At 42.3% G+C, this 20,005-nt stretch overlaps 1 protein-coding gene across 1 annotated transcript in view; it reads right to left on the bottom strand.

Moving 5' to 3' along the window:
• Window positions 1-1,197: 1,197 nt before the first annotated feature.
• LOC126442696 (zinc finger protein 729-like) overlaps window positions 1,198-20,005 on the bottom strand; it is a 172,202-nt gene continuing 153,394 nt past the window's right edge. The window contains exon 7 of the mRNA XM_050090745.1: window positions 1,198-1,553. Within this exon, the coding sequence (XP_049946702.1) occupies window positions 1,198-1,553 (356 nt within the window). The remainder of the gene's footprint in view (window positions 1,554-20,005) is intronic.

A 20,005-nucleotide genomic window follows, 5' to 3' on the forward strand; every position in this document is an offset into this window, starting at 1 on the left:
AAGTAAGTAAAGTCGACCTGGTAACTGTTTACCTTGCGATTAAATGACAATAGAGACGAGAAAAAAAATACACTTTTCATTCTAGTACAGCGCGAAATGTTCTTAGAATGAAGATAGTTCGCTTCGTAGCCGCGAAGAGGCCAAGCAAATAGACTGAATTCTTCTCTCCTTCTTTTTTTTAAGCTGGTAGTCGCGATGGATGCTCGACACTCTGCAGTAGTGGCATACGTGGGGTTAAAAACACTGAAAAAGAGAAAAATACACCGAAAGTACTGGGTGCATCCAATGGTGAGTAGTCGGTTGTTACAAGGAGCGTTTTACGTTATATTTAACGAGCTATGAGAGGATGAAATGAAAATTTTCAACTACTTCCGAATGTCTTTCTCAAGCGTCGATGAATTACATCACACGCTTAGAAACGCTTTACAGAAGCAAGACACGAACATGAGACTCGCTATACCTTCAATGGAAATGCTGGCTACAACTTTAAGGTAAGTGAATTCTAATGTGTAAGTATCCTGTCTCAGCCAAAAATTATCTCAGCTAAAATTAAATAAATCGAGTAATGTCTATAACTAGTTTTAACAACACTTTCATTTCAATTAACAAAAAAGATAATGATTAGGTCAATAAACGAACAAGTTAAATTCTCTTTTTTTATAGATATTGAATGATATGTTACATGTAAATCTGTCTTTTGAGGATAAGAAACAACAATTAACAGTAAATGAAATTAACAGAATGGACATGCAAAAAAGGAAAGTAACTCCTTTTAATTCACTTTTCTGCGAAAACCCTCTACTTAAGAGTCAAAATCAATAAACTCTGGTGAAATAGAAGGCGATTGTTCTCTAGACATCAGAATTCTTTCAGCTCGATACTGTTGAGACCGCATCTGCACTAATTGAGGAGCTGCACACTGGTTGTACATATTTCCTTGTGTATGTAATGTTTGGAAATGTCCTGGGCTTACGGCATGCGTTGGTGCATGTTGCATAGGTTGCTGACACGCTGCATAACAGCCATGAAATGGTTGCGATTTTGCGTTTCGGATGCGCTGAAGTAGGCGTAAAACTTCCATACGGAATTCTAGTTTTTGATCTAAATCAAACTTACGCAGCGTGGGCAACAAGGAATCAAAAAAGATTTGTCTTTTTCCTCAGCGGACGGAGAACGAATTGGAGGACTATCCAGAAATTAGCATAATGTAGCTTCAAGATCTGTTGTCACTCTTCTCACCTTCGTTTTCTTTTGTGGAACTGATGAGCCTACTGAAATCTGCTCAGGTGTTGAGGCGTCAACTGATGTTACTGGATTGCCGGTGTCGTCTTCTGCCAGGGAAAATTCCAAAGGATGTTCCAAATGCTGAATTTCGTCTTCCTGTAGACTTGAAACTGAATCTCTTGTTTCTAAAACAGGTGCCAAGAACCCCAGCTGGTCAGCGTACACGTATTTTAATATTCTTACTGCTTCTGAACCACATTTCTTCACTTTCCTTACATATCTCCGATAATAGTCCCTAATGTTACGCCACATTTGTTGTGCCTTCTGGCCTACAAAGGAGAAAAAAAGGAACGGGAATTTAACGTAAATTTAAAATCTTTAACATCATTAAATAATGACTAAATATTCAACGTAATTTTTGTACATTTATATCTCTGGTTTTAGGTATTTGGCTACTGGTTGTCACTTAGTTGATCTGCACTATACATACAGAATAGGCAAGTCAACAGCCAGTGACATAGTGAGGAAAGTGTGCTGTGCGATTTGGGGCTGCCTGCGTGACAAGTGTCTGCCTCAGCCGACAGAGGAGGAGTGGAAGAATATTGCCAATGGATTCCAAATCCGTGCAAATTTCCCAAATTGCATAGGGGCAATCGGTTGGTCAGACCTAAGACGAGTGGTTCACTGTTTTATAATTATAAGGACTTCTTTTCCATTGTTCTTTTAGCAGTGGCAGACTCAGATTATAGATTCGTTTTTGTTGACATTGGCTCGTTTGGAAAAGATTCAGACAGCATAATTATTAAAAAATCTACCCTGTGGAAACGTCTGAACGGAAATACATTGTGTATACCAGAGCCCTCTGGCTTACCAAATGCCACTGCGATAGTTACACCGTATGTGTTTGTTGGTGACGAAGCATTTGGACTCTCAGAACACGTACTACGACCATATGGTGGTAAAATGTTGACGTGCGAGAAGAGAATTTTCAACTACCGTTTGTCACGGGCTCGTAGGTATGTTGAATGTTCCTTCGGCATATTGTCGAACAAATGGCGCGTGTTCCAGCGAGCCATGAATGTGAAATTGGATTTTGCTGTTGACATAACAAAACCATGTTGTGTTCTGCATAATTATGTGCGCGAGAGAGATGGGCACCAAATTGAAGACACTTTTATTGTAAATGGATTTGAGACTGCAACGAACTTGGATGAAAGAAGAAGAAGTGTGTCAGCAATAAGAAACAGAGATGTAATGGCAAATTATTTTGTAAGTGACGCTGGTAAAGTGCCTTGGTAGGACAACAAAATCTGAGGTGTTACATAGAGCAGAAAATGAACTTTTTTATGCATTTTTCTTAATATTTACAGTTTTATTAATTTTATTGTTCTAGCTTGTTATTATCGGTAATTACACCTGTAAATTCACCTGAGACTTAATAAAAATAACTAATAAGCTATTGTTGACTCTTTCAGATACTATCCAGTAACTCGTTTGAGGGCAGTGCTTACTGAACCTGGTTTGTTTAGTGTTCTATTTTTAGTGATTTATCACTCTATCCAATATTGTAGTTGCCCAAGGCGATCATGTGGCTTAATTCATGCCATGCAAAAGAATCGATACCATTATTGCCAATTCTTACATATTATTGTCCAAATATACTGCTCTTTCCTATTGTTATATTTGTGTATTGTTGTTACATTATCAATGTGTAACATGTCAACAATAATAGAAATGCAGGACTTTCTCAACACTTATCATGGTTCAGCAACCTCTGAACAAAAATACTTAACGAGTTCCAGAAAACTAATTCGCTAACTATGTCGCAATTCAGAGTGATCTTTTAACCAATTGTATTATTCTGATAGTGGACGAAAAACTTACCAACGGATTTTTTTCTCTGTGCTCGAATGATCTGCGAAATCATCGAATAATGCACAGCAGATTTCATGCCATGCTCCATCCTTCTTATTTCTGTCCTTGTATTCCTCGGTCATTATATCCCAAATACAAGGCCTTTTTCCCACTTCCATTATCAGAATGTCCATATCTATTTCCCGAATGTCTAGTGGGCACATCGTGGAAGTCACTTTGTAGTCACACGGAACGGAGCACGCAACCGCTCCCAGCACTGACTGCTGTCAGCTGGCCCTTCTCCGCACACCTGTCGCACCGCCCGTGTGCAATGCCCAGTTGATTCTCATGACCCATAGCGCTGCGTGTGCTGCAGCGAGTTTTCCGCCTCGCTATGGGCGATGCGGCTGGCAAGCGGCAGACTTCCGCAGCCGCAGACGTTCCGCCCCGTGTGTACTGCTGCGTCTGCGTCTGCCCCATGCGCCATAGCGGTGCGGTCATTTGCCGCGCGTCTGACGTTCCGCAGCTATTCCGCTAGTGTGGCCCCGGCCTAAGTGTGCTGAACATATAGTTTATCATCAATGTATATAGTGGTCTGTTTGAACGAAAGAAAGGACGCTCTTGGTAACTTTTTGAAAAACGGCGATAGAGCCGATACGAAAGTCGCGCGTCTTGTTTAGTGATGAGGTGACGTATTCTTCGACAGGCGTCACGAATTATTGAAAAAGTGTCTACATAAAATGTATATCTAATTTTCTGTATACTGAATTGTATAACAAATTGTCTTGTATCTTCGTTATTCATTTTGTATTGGTGTTATTTGGGAGATGTTTATACTCTTTCACTATTTCAATTATTCATTTATGCATTGTGCTTTATCTTAAAGTATAGGTGTTCATAACCAGAGCATGGAAATTAATATTCTAATAATATGGTGACATAGAAGAGCAATAATACAGAACGATTAGTAATTTTGTAATGAAAATTTTTAAAACAATATTTTGTTTACGTCCAATTAAAAGAAAAAAGAAATACTGAGTTAAAGGAAAAGTTGTTGTTGTTGTGCTCTTCAGTCCTGAGACTGGTTTGATGCAGCTCTCCATGCTACTCTATCCTGTGCAAGCTTCTTCATCTCCCAGTACCTACTGCAACCTACATCCTTCCGAATCTGCTTAGTGTATTCATCTCTTGGTCTCCCTCTACGATTTTTACCCTCCACAGTGCCCTCCTGTGCTAAATTTGTGATCCCTTGATGCCTCAAAAGGAAAAGTTAAAGATCTCGAAGCAAATGACCAAAATGTAAAGGCTGCTCCTAGAATTTTGCAATACCGCGATTTTGTTATTTCAAAATTGCAATTTTGTCTCACGAAAAACGCATAATTTTGGAAAGAAGCAACAGGGGGAATGTGTAAGGTGCCTCTTACGTGAGGAAGACATTTTTACCAGTTTTAATAAATCATTGTCTCTTATTGATGTATTCACGATAGTTAGGAAGTGCTGTAGTCCGTAGCCGCTGGCTGGCTAGGTGACGACACGACCATATGTCGCTTGCAGTGGGGTGGGGCTCGGTGCTGGACCGTAGAAACAGGCGTCAGCCTGGGAAATATATATGACGGGAAGTACCACCATCTTAGCGCCAAAGTCACCGATTTTGTTTATTTACATTTAATAATTAAAGTCATTTATGACAACATGAATACTAGGAGGAGCCTCTGGATTTTAAAACTATTTATCATGATTCTGCCTCGTTAAAATTCACAGCCGTTCATTAACCAATGCATGTCTTAGTAAGTACGAACTCGATCGTAAATATACGAACTGTGACGAGACTAGTAAGAGATACGGACCGCGCGCCCAAGTCGGCAGTCGGCGTTAAGAGCTCTTCCTGTCTTGGTCCATGGTAGCCGTGCTCTCGGTTACGAGTAGTTTGTGACACGAGTGTTTCATTATTGATGTAATAGGAATGAAAGTGATATTACGGAATTCTGAATGTTAATTACGATTAAGTAGATGCCCCAAAGTTGATCGACAACAATTTCAGGTAATTAGCTTCCACCGACAGAGACATCCAATGCGCCAATGAAGAATCTGCACAGGACGACATTTACGAGAGCTGCACCGCGCACACGTAGGAGGAAATCCGACGACACGCCCCACCGAGGCGGATCGAGGAAGGTCCGACTTACACTCGCAAATTCCTGGCGGAAATGCTGACCAGTCATACTGTACGTCACATATAACACCCTCTACGGACTCGCAGCTAAGCTGAGTAATAACAGTACCAGTTTAGAAGCGAGGGGATCTTGCAAGTTTAAGTCTAGGAGGGTAATTCCGAAACCATAGACCTCTCTTGTAGTCCTTGCGCTAGAGTCTGGCCTCCGAATTATGTCATGTAAAGCCTAAATTAGCCTGGGACGATTTTCGTGATTAGCTGACATTATTTTGGCGTTAGAGTTCCATCTCGTTTCACTGTTAGAAGGAATACGTTTACTAACAATACTGTCAAGATTTGCTGTGCGTCTGGAAGACGGTTGGATGAAAGTGGGAATACCCTGAAGTGTGCAGAAAAAAATCTCTACTCGTATTATTCAATAACAGCTCTCCTGCAGAACTAAATCGAAACGATGTTCAAAACAGGGAGTAAAATGAGCTTTAATTCTCCATACGAGGTCTGTCGAACAAATTCCGGAACTTTTGTTTTACTTATTGTGCATGGTACACTTCCAAATACTCTCCTCCACAACTGATACACCGCTCGCTATGCTATTTCCACTTCCGGGAGCAGACTCGGTACGCCTCTTGCTGGGTCGCGCTAAGAGCCGCCTGTGCCAAATTTCTTTTATCTCGTCTATCGTTGCCAGTCGTCATCCTGTGAACACGGTTTTCAACTCTGGGAATGAAACAAACGTCCCTATGGGCCTGGTATGGAGAGTGCGGAGGATGCGGCAGTGCAGTGATTTCGTTTTTCGTGCGACAGTCACGCACCAACACGGATGCACGTACGGGTGCGTTATTGTGACGCAAGAGCCATGAACTGTCTCGCCACATTTCGGGCCGTTTCCATGTTGCATTTCCTCACAGACGTCGCAATGCGTCCCGATAGTACCACCGATCAACAGTTTGTTCTTGAGGCACGAATTCATGACGAACTAAACCATCAAAGTCAAAGAAACCTGTCAGCACGGCTTTGGCACTTAATCTGACCTGACGAGCCTTTTTTGGTCTTGGAGAACCTTCCCCGACCCACTGTCAAGATTGACCCTTGGTCTCAACATCATAACTGTAGACCCACGTCTTATCAGCATTTATGAGTCTCTTAAGCAGCATCTAGTTCTCATCTGCGCGATGCGAAAGCTCTTCGCAGACTGTGAGGCAGAGGTCTTTCTGGTCTTCACTCACCACCCGTAGGACGAACTTGGCGGTGACACGATGCATTCCGAGATGCCGTGTCAGGATTTCATGACTTGATCCGACTGAAATGTTACATTCTTTTGCAGTCTCTCTGGGACAGTCGTCTTCGATTGGCACGTGCAATTTCGCTGGCGTTCCTGACACGAGCGTCGTCGAAGGGCATCCTGAACTATGGTCATCTTTAACTTCCGCCCGGCAATTTTTAAACCTTGTGAACCCTCTGTAACACCGAGTACGGCTTCAAGCACTCATCACCGTAGGCTTCCTGCATCATTCGGCGTGTCTCCGTAAAGGTTTTCTTGAGCTTCACACAAAATGTAACGCAGACGCGTCGCTCCTGCAACTCTGGCATCTGGGAATTCGCAGACTGTGCGACACGACGCTCTGCTCGACACAGTGCTGAACAACAACTCAGGTTCTCCGCACTCGCGGCGACTCGAATGCGAGCCGCCGCCGCCAGCTGCCCGCCCGACCACTCCCCGGGCCGTCAGGCTGCTGGGGCTGCGCAGGCGGCGCGACCAGCTGCGAGCGACTCGGCGCCCGCGCTGACGGCGGTCCGAGTTGCCTCGTGTCCTCCTGTTTTCGCGCCATCAGTGGCCATACAGAAATTTTTGTTAGATCAGGATGTGCTAAAATTGGTGCTGCTGTTAGTGCGTTTTTCACTTTTAAAAATTCTTCATTGGCTTGTTGATCCCATACCCATGGCGTGTTTTTTCCAATCGATGCACATAGGCGTGGTGTTGCGAGAGAGTCGATCCAAATAAATTTTTTATAGAATCCAGTGAGACCTAGAAATCCTCTGAGAGTTTTCTTATCATATGGAGTACAGAATTCTTTGATTGCTGTTAGTTTTTCTGGGTTGGGCGTTACCCCTTTCTCTGAAATTAGATGTCCTAGAAATTTGACCTCTCGCCTTCCGAATTAGGATTTCGTTATATTTACTATGACCCCATGCTCTTTCATGATCTGTAAAAACTGATTTAATGTGTCGTTGTGATGTTCCCAAGAGGGTTCTGCTATAATTACATCATCAACATAACAAGTAATTTTTTGTAAAATTTCAGGACTGAGTATAGTATTAAATCCCCTAATAAACGCTGCTGATGATATGTTTAAATCAAATGGCAATCGTTTAAATTGGTAACATCTACCGAATACGATAAATGCTGTAAATTTTCTACATTCTGGGGCCAATTCTATTTGCCAGAAACTACTCCGTAAATCAATTGATGAAAATATCTTAGCACCGTGGAAGTTTTGTATCAGTTCCTATAATTTTTCTGGGCGATCTGTCTCAGTGATAATGATTGCGTTGATCTGTCTGGAATCAAGCACTAACCTGATGCTCCCATCTCGTTTTTGTACAATATGGAGTGGGCTGTTATATGTGGAGGTAGTTGGTTCAATAATATCATCATCTAGATATCTCCTGGAATACTTTATTCCTGTAGCTTAATGGGATTGTATAGGGTGGCACTCTAAATGGTTTGTGCTGTTTTACTTCAGACTTGTACTGAAAGTGTTTAATACTGCCAGTCTTAGGTAAAAATACCTCTGCTTTATCTCGTAAAATACTCTCTAATTCTCTTTTACTGTGTCCCGAAATACCTTGAACTTCTTGCAATTTTTCGTCGATTTCTTTATGGACTTCTAACATGAGTTGAGGCGATTCCCCCTTTTGTGCATACCATTCTAATTCTTCATCCTCTTTATCTCGCATCATTCTTAATTGTTTGTTTATGACTGGTATTTCTTCTAATTTTAGCTTTTGCTCAAAGAGAAGTGTGACATTCCCGAATGTTACGCTACCTTTCCCCATATCTATTATCGCTCGTCTCTCACTTAAAAAATCTGCATCTATAATCAAATCTACAGTTAATTTAGGTATAATCACGAAGTTGGCTTCGATCTTTTGACCTTGACACGAAAGAGTTAACCTTGTTAGTCTCGTAACTTCCGCAGCATTGTTTCTAATAGGACCTCTTACTTTAATCTTACGTGTTTTCAGAACTGGCAATTCCTCATTGGCATTACACTGCATGAATAAATTTTCTGAGATCGCGGTCAGTTCACTTCCGCTATCAATTACAATATTGACTGGGATATGCTTTACCATGGCCTTCAAAATTGGTTTAATTTGAAAGGGTTGGTTCTGTTCTTCTTCTTCTTGCATCAACGAATCCTCCACTGAATCATACATGAGTCTTTTCAGGACTTTCCCCTGTGAATTCGAACTTTCTGTAGGATAAGCTTCGACTGCTACTTCTCTCTCTTTTATTTCCTCTTCTCTATTTCTTCCTTCATTTACGCTTTCTTCAACATCCTCTACTTTTTCCTCATCCTCGTCTATCTTCTCCTTCTTCGTCACTACTTCCACATAATCGCATCTAAATGCTCTAATTATCGCTTCATAACTTCCTTCATTACATACGTTGGGTTGTGTGCCCACTAATAACTTATTTTCAACTTCTGTCGACTGCGAATTATCCTCATTGAATTCGCTTTCCCTGGTTTCCATCTCAAATAGCTCTGCAATACTCATTACTTCGTCCTTTCCTCCTACATTCGTTGTGCATGCCTCTGGTAATTCATCTTCCTCGTCAGTATTCTCCCAATTAATTCCGTCCCAACACGATATTGTTATTTTCCTGTCTTCGTTTTCATCTGGTCCCTGCGGATTTGTTTCTTCCTTCTTCTCTTCTCGTGATAACGTATTTACTTCTCTGTTCAAGGTGCTGCAATTGTCCTGCGTCATTCTCTTTGGCATGGGCGTTTAGCTGTCAATTCGAACGTTTATCGGGGTTTAGTGGTCTTACCTCCACCTCTTCTATCTGTATTCTCTTTTCTTGTTCAGCTAGTTGATATTGGTTTCTTTGTTGATAATTTGTCGGTCTATTGGTTCTCCAATACCCGTTCCGGTTGTTGTTATTCCCTCTGTAATAGTTGTTGCCGTTCCTGGGTGAATTATAGTTATTGCCATATTCTCTTCTAAATCCATAACCGTTTCTTTGTTGAAATCTGTTGTCGTTTCTTGGTGCGAAGTTATCACGTGGTTCGTAATTATTGTTTCTTCGTACTGTGTCTTGTGGATTCCATTGCTTTTTGCTTTCGTTTTCACGTGCGCTTCGTCTTTTTCTTGCGTCATCTTCCGATAATATGAACTCTAGTTCCCTTAGAATACCTTTAAATGCTTCGACGTCATTGCCTCCGCGACCTACTAATGATTGCTGGTATTTTAATGGTAACTTCATCGCGCATAATTTAATCAACTCTCCGTCACTATATGGTACATCTAAGCATTGATTTTTCTTTGCCATTACTTCGAAAAAATTTCACGGGACTCTTCTCTCCTGAATTTTCAAAATATGGGTTCTGTAATAATTCGTACTTCACTCTGTTCTGTGCTTCGCTGGACCAATATCGTGAGAGAAGCTTCTCTCTGAAATCTTCGTACGATCGGCATGTCGCTGCAATATTCTGCATGGCTTCTGTGACTGTTCCTGACATGTGTGCACATATAAAGTCTAATTTGTGTGCTAGCGTCCAGTGTTCTGGTAATCCTACTCGGAACTCATCAATAAAAGTTCGTGGATGTAATGAGTTTCCTTCTCGAAAGTGTTGTAATTTTATGACTGTGAGGAAATGATCGTTGTCGTACTTCGTCATAGTTCCATATGAAATTCGCGATTCTTCGCCACTTTTGTTTCTGATCATTTCTCCAGTCGTTCTTTCCGGTTGTGGTACATCCATTGGATATTGTCCACTGTAACTTTCGCGTACACTTGCGTAGCATCGTTGGAGTGGTACGCAATAATTTTCTTCCATCGGTTGTGAACGTTTAGCTGAATGCACTGCACTGTACTCTTCGCGACCTGGCCGGCCGAAGTGGCCGTGCGGTTCTAGGCGCTGCAGTCTGGAACCGCGAGACCGCTACGGTCGCAGGTTCGAATCCTGCCTCGGGCATGGATGTGTGTGATGTCCTTAGGTTAGTTAGGTTTAATTAGTTCTAAGTTCTAGGGGACTAATGACCTCAGAAGTTGAGTCCCATAGTGCTCAGAGCCATTTGAACCATTTGAATCTTCGCGACCTGGCTTTCCATTGTCAGGTATTGGTTCAGTATCTTGTCTGGCTAACCTTGACGCTTCATTGCACGATCCAGACTGTCTTAAAACATACATTTGTGGTTCCACATGTGTTTGTGGTGCCGTTTGTTCATCAAGAATTTCGAAACTGGAAATTTTATTCTACTCACAAAACATTGTTTACAAATTACACTATTGATAAAAGGAAATATTTTAATACAGGATGATAAAAACCAACTGTGTTCAACAAAAATGTGAACGAATATTCCCTGAGTGGGTTTCCAAGTTCTACAATGGATCGAAGGATGACCTATGCCATATCACATCTATAATCTAGGTTTAAATTAAGTTTCACAAAAGAGAAAACTATCAAAAACGTCTACAGTGACCCTCAATTACCTTTAATTACTTATCTAACATGTCGTAAATTACAGTGGCTGATGTGGCTTCTCAATAACTATATAACAGTAAAATCATCGCGTTTCAGATTTTAGCTTACGTAGCAAATGTGAATACCATCAGCATTAATTGGAAGCAACTCTCTCCTAACGTCTCCTTACTACAATTTACCGAAGTTGGTTTAAAAAAAACTATCTGGCTGTGTTTTCATCTGACCAATCCGGGTCTCAATGTTAACCTTAAGCTCCGCCTACAAAAATTCTGTCTATCCAATGAGAAACGTTATAATTTTCGTGGTGGGGCAATGTTTTTAACGTTTGCAACGTAACAGAGACGCGAAAAAGTCTCACGTTAAAACTTGCAGCTGGTGTGGCCCTTTTACTGTTATCGTAAGATCTATACTGTTCTTCTGGAGGGCTCTATCTTTCAACATGGGCTGGGGGGTGGTCCTGGTGGTTGGCTGGCAACGTGGGTGTCCGTCCCTTATCGTAGAGCCTTCTAGCTTAACACGGTTCTGCCCTCGGCTTCTGTTCTCGTTTCTCCCCTCGGAACTGCGTCTGTCTCACTGTGGAAAGGTATGACACGCATTTAGGCATTCTTGTGTTAGTCTGTGGTATTCGATTTCCTCACTCGTTACTCGTATTACTTCGGTTAATTGAATGTCACGAATTATTCGGAGCTATGTGACATACTGCTGGATTTGCTTATCATGTCAGGGTTTTCATGCCTGACACCTTACATATCACCACCCTTCGAACTTCATTTTTGCGCTGAAGTTAGGCAATGACTGAATCGTTGTCTAAGTCAGTCAAAAATTATTCCATTATCTAAATTTTGTTGCCTACTGTTCAGCCACGTTATTCTCGTTATATGCTAGTTTGTATTACTAATTTATGTCTTTATATTCTTCCACATTATTCTCAAAAATATGTTTATATTGACAAGAGAAGAATATTTTTATGCTATTATTATTATTATTAATTTTTAATTTTTTTCTTTCTTTATTTAAGTGTGAATTTTTTTTAAGAAGTTTGTTATCGAAAGTGAGGAGTCTTTCACATCGATTTTCTTAGAAATTTTTTTTAAATGTAGTAATTAAGTATAATCTACTCCTAACACATTTTCTAAATATCATGTACAAGTAAAATGTTTTTGTTTCTAGACACTCATTTGTTACACTAACAAATAAGAATTATTTCCAAGAATTGCTTTGACAAAGAAATATACATACACAAGTATTGAGATATTATCCTAACAAATGGTACAAATGTTAAAAAAAAGGGAAAACATCCAACAAGATAATTTTTTTATTCTTTGTTTTTATAAGGAGAAAATAAGTGGCATATAGTTTTAGTGTTTATTATGCCTTACTTTTGTTCTTTATATACCGTCCATTTCAGAACTATTGGTTGTAATTGACGCTCACAGGCGAGAAACAACGTTGGTTAGGACAACGTGAATTTTTATTAGTGACTGCCGGCCGGAGTGGCCGAGCGGTTCTAGGCGCTTCAGTCTGGAACCGCGCGACCGCTATAGTCGCAGGTTCAAATTCTGCCTCGGGCATGGATGTGTGTGACGTCCTTAGGTTAGTTAGGTTTAAGTAGTGCTAAGTTCTAGGGGACTGATGACCTCAGAAGTTAAGTCCCATAGTGCTCAGAGCCATTTTATTAGTCACTGGCAATTGTTTACAGAGTTACACCGTAATTATCGGTTATTGAGGAGTTTTTAGAATAAGCCTAAGTGGAAAAGAATGGCTTGCATCGCGTCCTAAAACCGGTGATACGAAAAGAAGATTGTTAAACGCTTCTACACTTCGAGATTAATTTTCAGCTGACAACGCTCTTGTCTGCTTTGGATTATGAAAGAGATTTGAAAAGAACTGTTGAACATTCCCCCAAAACGCTGTTCCACCTCCGAATCTGCCCCACACCGGTGCTGATTTAGGGCGTAGTAATGAGCCTAATAGTGAGGGAAACGTCTGGATACAAAAACGAAGATAATGTAAAGAAGTAGAAAATATTGTACAGGAAAATGCGAAGCGATTACCGACTAACAAAGAGATTACTACTAGCCAAAACATTAACCACGAAATCAAACGCAACGCGTGCTTAAGTGCCAAAAAATAACAAATTATGCATGAACCGAGGTACTACTGAGTTCTTTACAAAATCAAAATTACAATCTCACCACAGTTACTTAAATGAAATAGGAAGCCCGGCATCACTGGTGACGGACAAGCTTGTGATTGTTTTAGAATTTTAATTTGGCTCAAAACAGTCTTTATTATAAACTTCGGACATTTGTCCTCTTTTTTTGGTCATCAGTCTACTGACTGGTTTGATGCGGCCCGCCACGAATTCCTTTCCTGTGCTAACCTCTTCATCTCAGAGTAGCACTTGCAACCTACGTCCTCAATTATTTGCTTGACGTATTCCAATCTCTGTCTTCCTCTACAGTTTTTGCCCTCTACAGCTCCCTCTAGTACCATGGAAGTCATTCCCTCATGTCTTAGCAGATGTCCTATCATCCTGTCCCTTCTCCTTATCAGTGTTTTCCACATATTCCTTTCCTCTCCGATTCTGCGTAGAACCTCCTCATTCCTTACCTTATCAGTCCACCTAATTTTCAACATTCGTCTATAGCACCACATCTCAAATGCTTCGATTCTCTACTGTTCCGGTTTTCCCACAGTCCATGTTTCACTACCATACAATGCTGTACTCCAGACGTACATCCTCAGAAATTTCTTCCTCAAATTAAGGCCGGTATTTGATATTAGTAGACTTCTCTTGGCCAAAAATGCCTTTTTTGCCATAGCGAGTCTGCTTTTTATGTCCTCCTTGCTCCATCCGTCACTGGTTATTTTACTGCCCAGGTAGCAGAATTCCTTAACTTCATTGACTTCGTCACCATCAGTCCTGATGTTAAGTTTCTCGCTGTTCTCATTTCTACTACTTCTCATTACCTTCGTCTTTCTCCGATTTACTCTCAAACCATACTGTGTACTCATTAGACTGTTCATTCCGTTCAGCAGATCATTTAATTCTTCTTCACTTTTACTCAGGATAGCAATGTCATCAGCGAATCGTATCATTGATATCCTTTCACCTTGTATTTTAATTCCACTCCTGAACCTTTCTTTTATTTCCATCATTGCTTCCTCGATGTACAGATTGAAGAGTAGGGGCGAAAGGCTACAGCGTTGTCTTACACCCTTCTTAATACGAGCACTTCGTTCTTGATCGTCCCTCTTGGTTGTTGTACATATTGTATATGACCCGTCTCTCCCTATAGCTTACCCCTACTTTTTTCAGAATCTCGAACAGCTTGCACCATTTTATATTGTCGAAGGCTTTTTCCAGGTCGACAAATCCTATGGAAGTGTCTTGATTTTTCTTTAGCCTTGCTTCCATTATTAGCCGTAACGTCAGAATTACCTCTCTCGTCCCTTTACATGTCCTCTTACTGATGCTATATACAAATCTTCACTTTAATTGAATTACATAGACACGAATAAGAATCATATTTTGCGTCTGCAACCAAAATCATAGATAGTGGACAAGATGAATAATCGATAATAAACAATCGTTCTTTTTGAACCATATCACAAACACTGGTAACACTATACACCTCCAACCAAAAGTTATACGGCCACATAATACGACAACATCATTATATGGACAAAGATTTTAAAGCTTAATAAAACTGAACTGCCCACATAAAGGTCCACAGTGAAACATGCTTATACTAAAAATGCAAAGTGGGCCAACCAAGGTCGCAAAACTGGCACACAGGAATAATAACAAGTTGCACAGTCATTAAAGATACTCAGATAACTAACGTAAGTATTGAATAAGAATGGCTAGTAATAACTCAACCAGTAGAATAACAGAAACGCTAATATTAACAAAGTGGCCTCGCTTAACTAGAGAACAGCGTTAAGGCCAACAGCAGTGTTTGGAAGCAATAACGCTACGGCCGGCAGGCAATACGAGCGCTCACTCCCCACGGCTTGTGCACGAGCTCACTAGCACTAGCAGGCGGTGTATATTCATAAATAGCCCGACCGGCCTCACAATGAGCGGTCCTGACAAGGGTCCATAACCGCACCGACGCCAGGAAACGAGCAGACTTAAAAAATGGCCTGCAGCACAAATAGATTGCAATGAAAACTAGGTCAAATCACAGCCACACTGAAATATATAAGCATGCACCCAAATTCTTATCGAGCAGTACTCTAACATTCCCGTCTCCCAATAAATTACAGGAAAGTTAGAGATCACTTCCAGTTGCCTTCAGGCACTTTCAAAATTAAATAAACAAACCAAATCCTGCCGTGACAAATGGTTAAACCATTAACTCTACGGCTGCCGGGCGCTTACACAACCGCAACCAGTCCCAAAGCGGTCAGTGTGTCGTAAAACAAGTTAAAAGTTGCGTGAAATCCACTTAAAATACACACTCCACAGATGATGAGAAACGAAATGAGGCACATGAGCCTCCTTAAAATAGTCACTGTGGAACCAAGTTCAGAATCATTTCCGGCAGCTACCCAGGCCACAGTAAGTTTCAACAATCTTCTTAGATAAACACAGAATAAAAGTCATACGTAACTTTGAGCTTGCAGAATACCAGCTGGGTAGCTGTTCAGTGTGAGACGACAAACGCACCAGAATTTTGCACGCCAAGGCGCCCAATGATCGGCACCGTGCATCCGGAGCGACAAAAGACAAGGGCGGCGAGCACGGCGGGGCCCGTGCACCACGGTCAGGGGCGCCGGCTTGTTTCCAGCACAAGTTGGCTCGTTGAGCGGTGAGCGGAGACTCTCCCGTCACACGTTCATGCGGAAAACCGCCGTGGGGAGGCAGTCAATGATAACAGGACAGACGGATATCCACATCAGCGATGCAAGTAGAACACCCTAGCGCCAGCCGCCACGGCTCAATGTCTCTTTTTAAATTGTCTAACCTACCTGCCCAATTAAGAGATCTGACATTTCACGCTCCGATCTGCAGAACGCCAGTTTTGTTTCTCCTGATAACGAAGTACCCATGGGTAGTCACCGCCTGGAGATCTGAATGGGAGACTATTTTACCACCAGAATATTTTACCCAACAGAATGCTATCATCGTTTAAGCAAAGAGTAAAGCTGCATGCCCTCGGGAAAAATTACGGCTGTAGTGTCCCCTTGCTTTCAGCCATCCACAGCACCAGCACAACAAGGCCATTTTGGTTGACGTCACAAAGCCAGATCAGTCAATCATCAAAAGTGTAGCTCCTGCAACTACTGAAAATGCTGCTGCTCCTCTCCAGGAATCACACACTTGTCTGGCCTCTAAACAGATACCCCTCGCTTGTGGCTATCTGTATAGCTGAGGCACGCACGCCTCACCACCAACGACCAGATCCACGGTTCGTGGGGCAGTTTTTTGGCTACAAACCCTATTTTTCAACGCAGTCTCAGTTGGATGTGGTGGCCTTGTTAGGACGGCCTGTGTGCCTACATGGTGCCGCTCTACTGGTCGAGGTGAGAGCAAACGTCCATCTGCACCAGCGACCTCCCCATCATCCACGTACTGCTTCCCTCCACTGGGCAAAACAGGTGGCAGTCGGAATGCGAGGGATCCAGGCTCTAGAGTTTATGAGAATGAACAGTCGAATAAACTTTTGTGAACACCGCCTTAGGTGTGCACACTTGTATAAACACATATTTTTAAGTGTCAATACAAGCAAATGTAATGATAATTAAATGGAAACCCTTAGCTGCCGACAGGTGTTGTTAATATACATCAATGGCGACAGTTTAAAATGTGTGCCCTGATGGAGACTCGAACCCGGGTCTCCTGCTTAGTTAGCAGACACTCTATGCATCTGAGCTACCGATGGCACAGAGGATAGTGTGACTGCAGGGACTTCTCCTGTGCACGCTTCCCGTCACACCCACATTCCCAACTGTCCACAACCTACATTCACTGTGTTCTTAATTGATATTTGCCCATTCACTCATTACTCGCGCCAGACTAAGCTGATGAGTCCCGTAAGAGTTCGGGTAAAGCGTGTACATTCGCACAGAAGAAGGTCAGTGGCCGGGTAGCCTCTGACTTCCTATTGTGCAGTGCTGATCTCTCGAGGTCTCCGACCCAACTGGGTCGACCAGCGACGGACGGCTGGTTAAGTCAACATCGACAGGGGGCGGTGAACTTTGTCTTCCTGGAAGTTTGCCACTGCCCGCTCTTTCTATTGGCGTGCTGATCAGCGCGTCCTTGAGGGCGTTTCACTGTGCTGTGGTGGTCGGTGTGCAGAAGGTCCTTTACGTGTCCACAGCGACTGGACAACGTCTGCGTGTCGTCACGTCGCGAAGAGGCTCCAAGTACAAGTGGGCTGTGTCAGTGGCGCCAGCCGTGCTGTATCGCGGCGGTAGAGGGCGCTCGTGGTGCAGAGCCACTGGAGGCGTGGCCCGGTGGGTCCCCCTTTATCCTGCACGAACGCTGTCGGCGTCAGGGGGAAATTTGCAATTCTGTTGTAAATTTTGACGTCCTTGGGCTAGTAATGGTAAGTGATGCTATGTAAATAAGGAAAGCTGTGTCTCAGACAAGTGGTTCCACTTCAGTCTGCGCCAGTTCTCTGACAGAAACGTGTGTTCCTCTATGAGTGACATAATGTCGTCAGCTACAGTATGCTGCAGGCTCCTGCAACAGACCTGTGTCAGCCATGTTGGACGTATGATGCTGTGTGCAATCTTCTACCACTTCTGTAAACAGGACGGTGCTGCACCCCCCTCTTGTTGTACGGCACTGTCAGTTGTACAAGTCACTGTCGCTAAATACAATCCGGGGAAGGACCTCATCTTGTGGTGTATTTAATGTAAAACTTAACTTCAGTTCCGTAAGCATCTGGTGCATTGCTCACTTTAGGTCGTCTCAACTGTTTTTCAATAACGACAGAGCTAATATCCACATCCCTCCTTTTTCGTTCTGTGCAGTGATTAAACACTGTGCGAATACATTTTCAAATTACTAATTTAAAAACTACTTGCACAATTGTTCCCATTTATTATTTTTCGATCAAGCCAGATTTTTATCAGTTGTGTGTCAACCGCGGCCCTCAGCTGACTCTTTACCAACTATTGGCGTTTCTCGACGCCTGCGGCCCATAAGGTCGCTACAGCTTTCTAGAAGATGTTTCGGCATTGTGTGCCTTATTCCTGGTTACTTGCACCTTTGCTTCTAGATCTATTTTGACGTTGACGTGGGAGGTTTTCTTGTACTTCGTTTCGAATCCAAAATGTTGAATATGCGTTTCGTCCTCTTGCACTAATTGAGTGTCGCCACGTATGCAAACACCAGGTTCAATAAGCTCTGACATTACTTCGAAATGAAACACAATGTGGTGTTAGAGACGTATACTGCAGTATTAGTTTTCAGTTCACATTCGTTCAACTGAAACACATTCACAGCACTGACGTAGAGGCCCTCGAACACGTTTCCACTGCCTTACACTGAAACGATGTTCACGCTCGCTGTCCGTTGCATTCCCTTCAACAGTCCGCCCCCCTCTCCAGTAGAGATCTCAGTCTGAGCTAGAGCACGAAGCCGACTGGGACCAGGTCACGGCGATATGTTAAATGTTGGACGTAGCGTGTATGCTCTGCACTCATTTCTCTTTTTTTATTTCCACTACCCCTCTCTCTTTTCTGATCCCATTGCTCCTATAACCGCCGGCCGCGGTGGTCTAGCGGTTCTGGCGCTGCAGTCCGGAACCGAGGGACTGCTACGGTCGCAGGTTCGAGTCCTGCCTCGGGCATGGCTGTGTGTGATGTCCTTAGGTTAGTTAGGTTTAAATAGTTCTAAGTTCTAGGGGACTTATGACCTAAGATGTTGAGTCCCATAGTGCTCAGAGCCATTTGAACCATTTTTTTGCTCCTATAACCACCCATCTCCCTTCCTTTTTTACAGCCACTGTCTCTCATTGACCATCAATGTCTTGTCTCTCTTTGGCTCCAACCGCTATTGTATTAATACATCACTTTTCCTCTTTCTGTGCCATTTTACCTATCCACCACCATTGTCTCCTCTCTCTTTCTCTCTCACTGGCACTGTCATTTTCCTCTTCCACCGTAATTCTCTCTCTTGTATTACCTTTAAGGAAAAGCGAGAGCGAGTAGTCCTCACGCGAAAAATTTCCGCTGAGGAAGGCGGACTGAGCTTTGCGGAAGCTGGTTCTCTAGATTTCTGTCAGTCTTTTAAAGAGGGGCATATTCGCTACTTTGCACCTTGACAGGAGAATTTTCGCGGTGATTACATTCTTTTCCCTGGCACAGGAAAGTGTTATTTATATAAAACGAATTCTGCAAATCACTAAAGTTTTGACAACGTATTGTGTACTCCAACACATTTACATCATTTGGCACATGTAAACAACAAATCAGTAAGCGTAATATAAGGTTAAGACAAAATCGTCGCTCGCCCAACACTATTTTACATGGAAATGCACAAACTTTTGTGGCTTAGTGGGCTACACCTACAGTATACCAAGAAATCCTACGTTTGATTTGAATTAAAAAAAAATATTTGTACGATAAAAGAAAAATTTGTAGAGTAGTTATGATATCAGGTGATATCCTCGAATAATTTCCGGGTCAAGAAGGGTTGTGTGGACGTGAAGTGTCCATTATACAAAGAAAGCAGGTTGTATAGTTCTAATGGTAAAATAATGACTACTGAAAACAACATTTGGTTACCTCAGAACCCTAGCGATGGCTCCGGGACCTTTGACATATGTTCACTACGTTCATTAACACTACATGTACGTCTCAGACTTGATATTACATTCAGACGTATGGTTACATTGAACCCCTGCATGTCTTCATGAATTTAATTTATTAAACACAGGTGGCTCTAATATACGTAAATATGTGTGCTGTAAGTTCCAAGATGATAAATAGGGAGTTTTCTCAAACTGCTAAACAAAGCAATGATCACTACAAAACCCTGTTTGCTACAATTTGCTGTGGAGTTCAACTTAAGCCCATGTAC

This window comes from Schistocerca serialis, unplaced genomic scaffold (genome assembly GCF_023864345.2).
Source record: "Schistocerca serialis cubense isolate TAMUIC-IGC-003099 unplaced genomic scaffold, iqSchSeri2.2 HiC_scaffold_1401, whole genome shotgun sequence".
NCBI lineage: Eukaryota > Metazoa > Arthropoda > Insecta > Orthoptera > Acrididae > Schistocerca > Schistocerca serialis.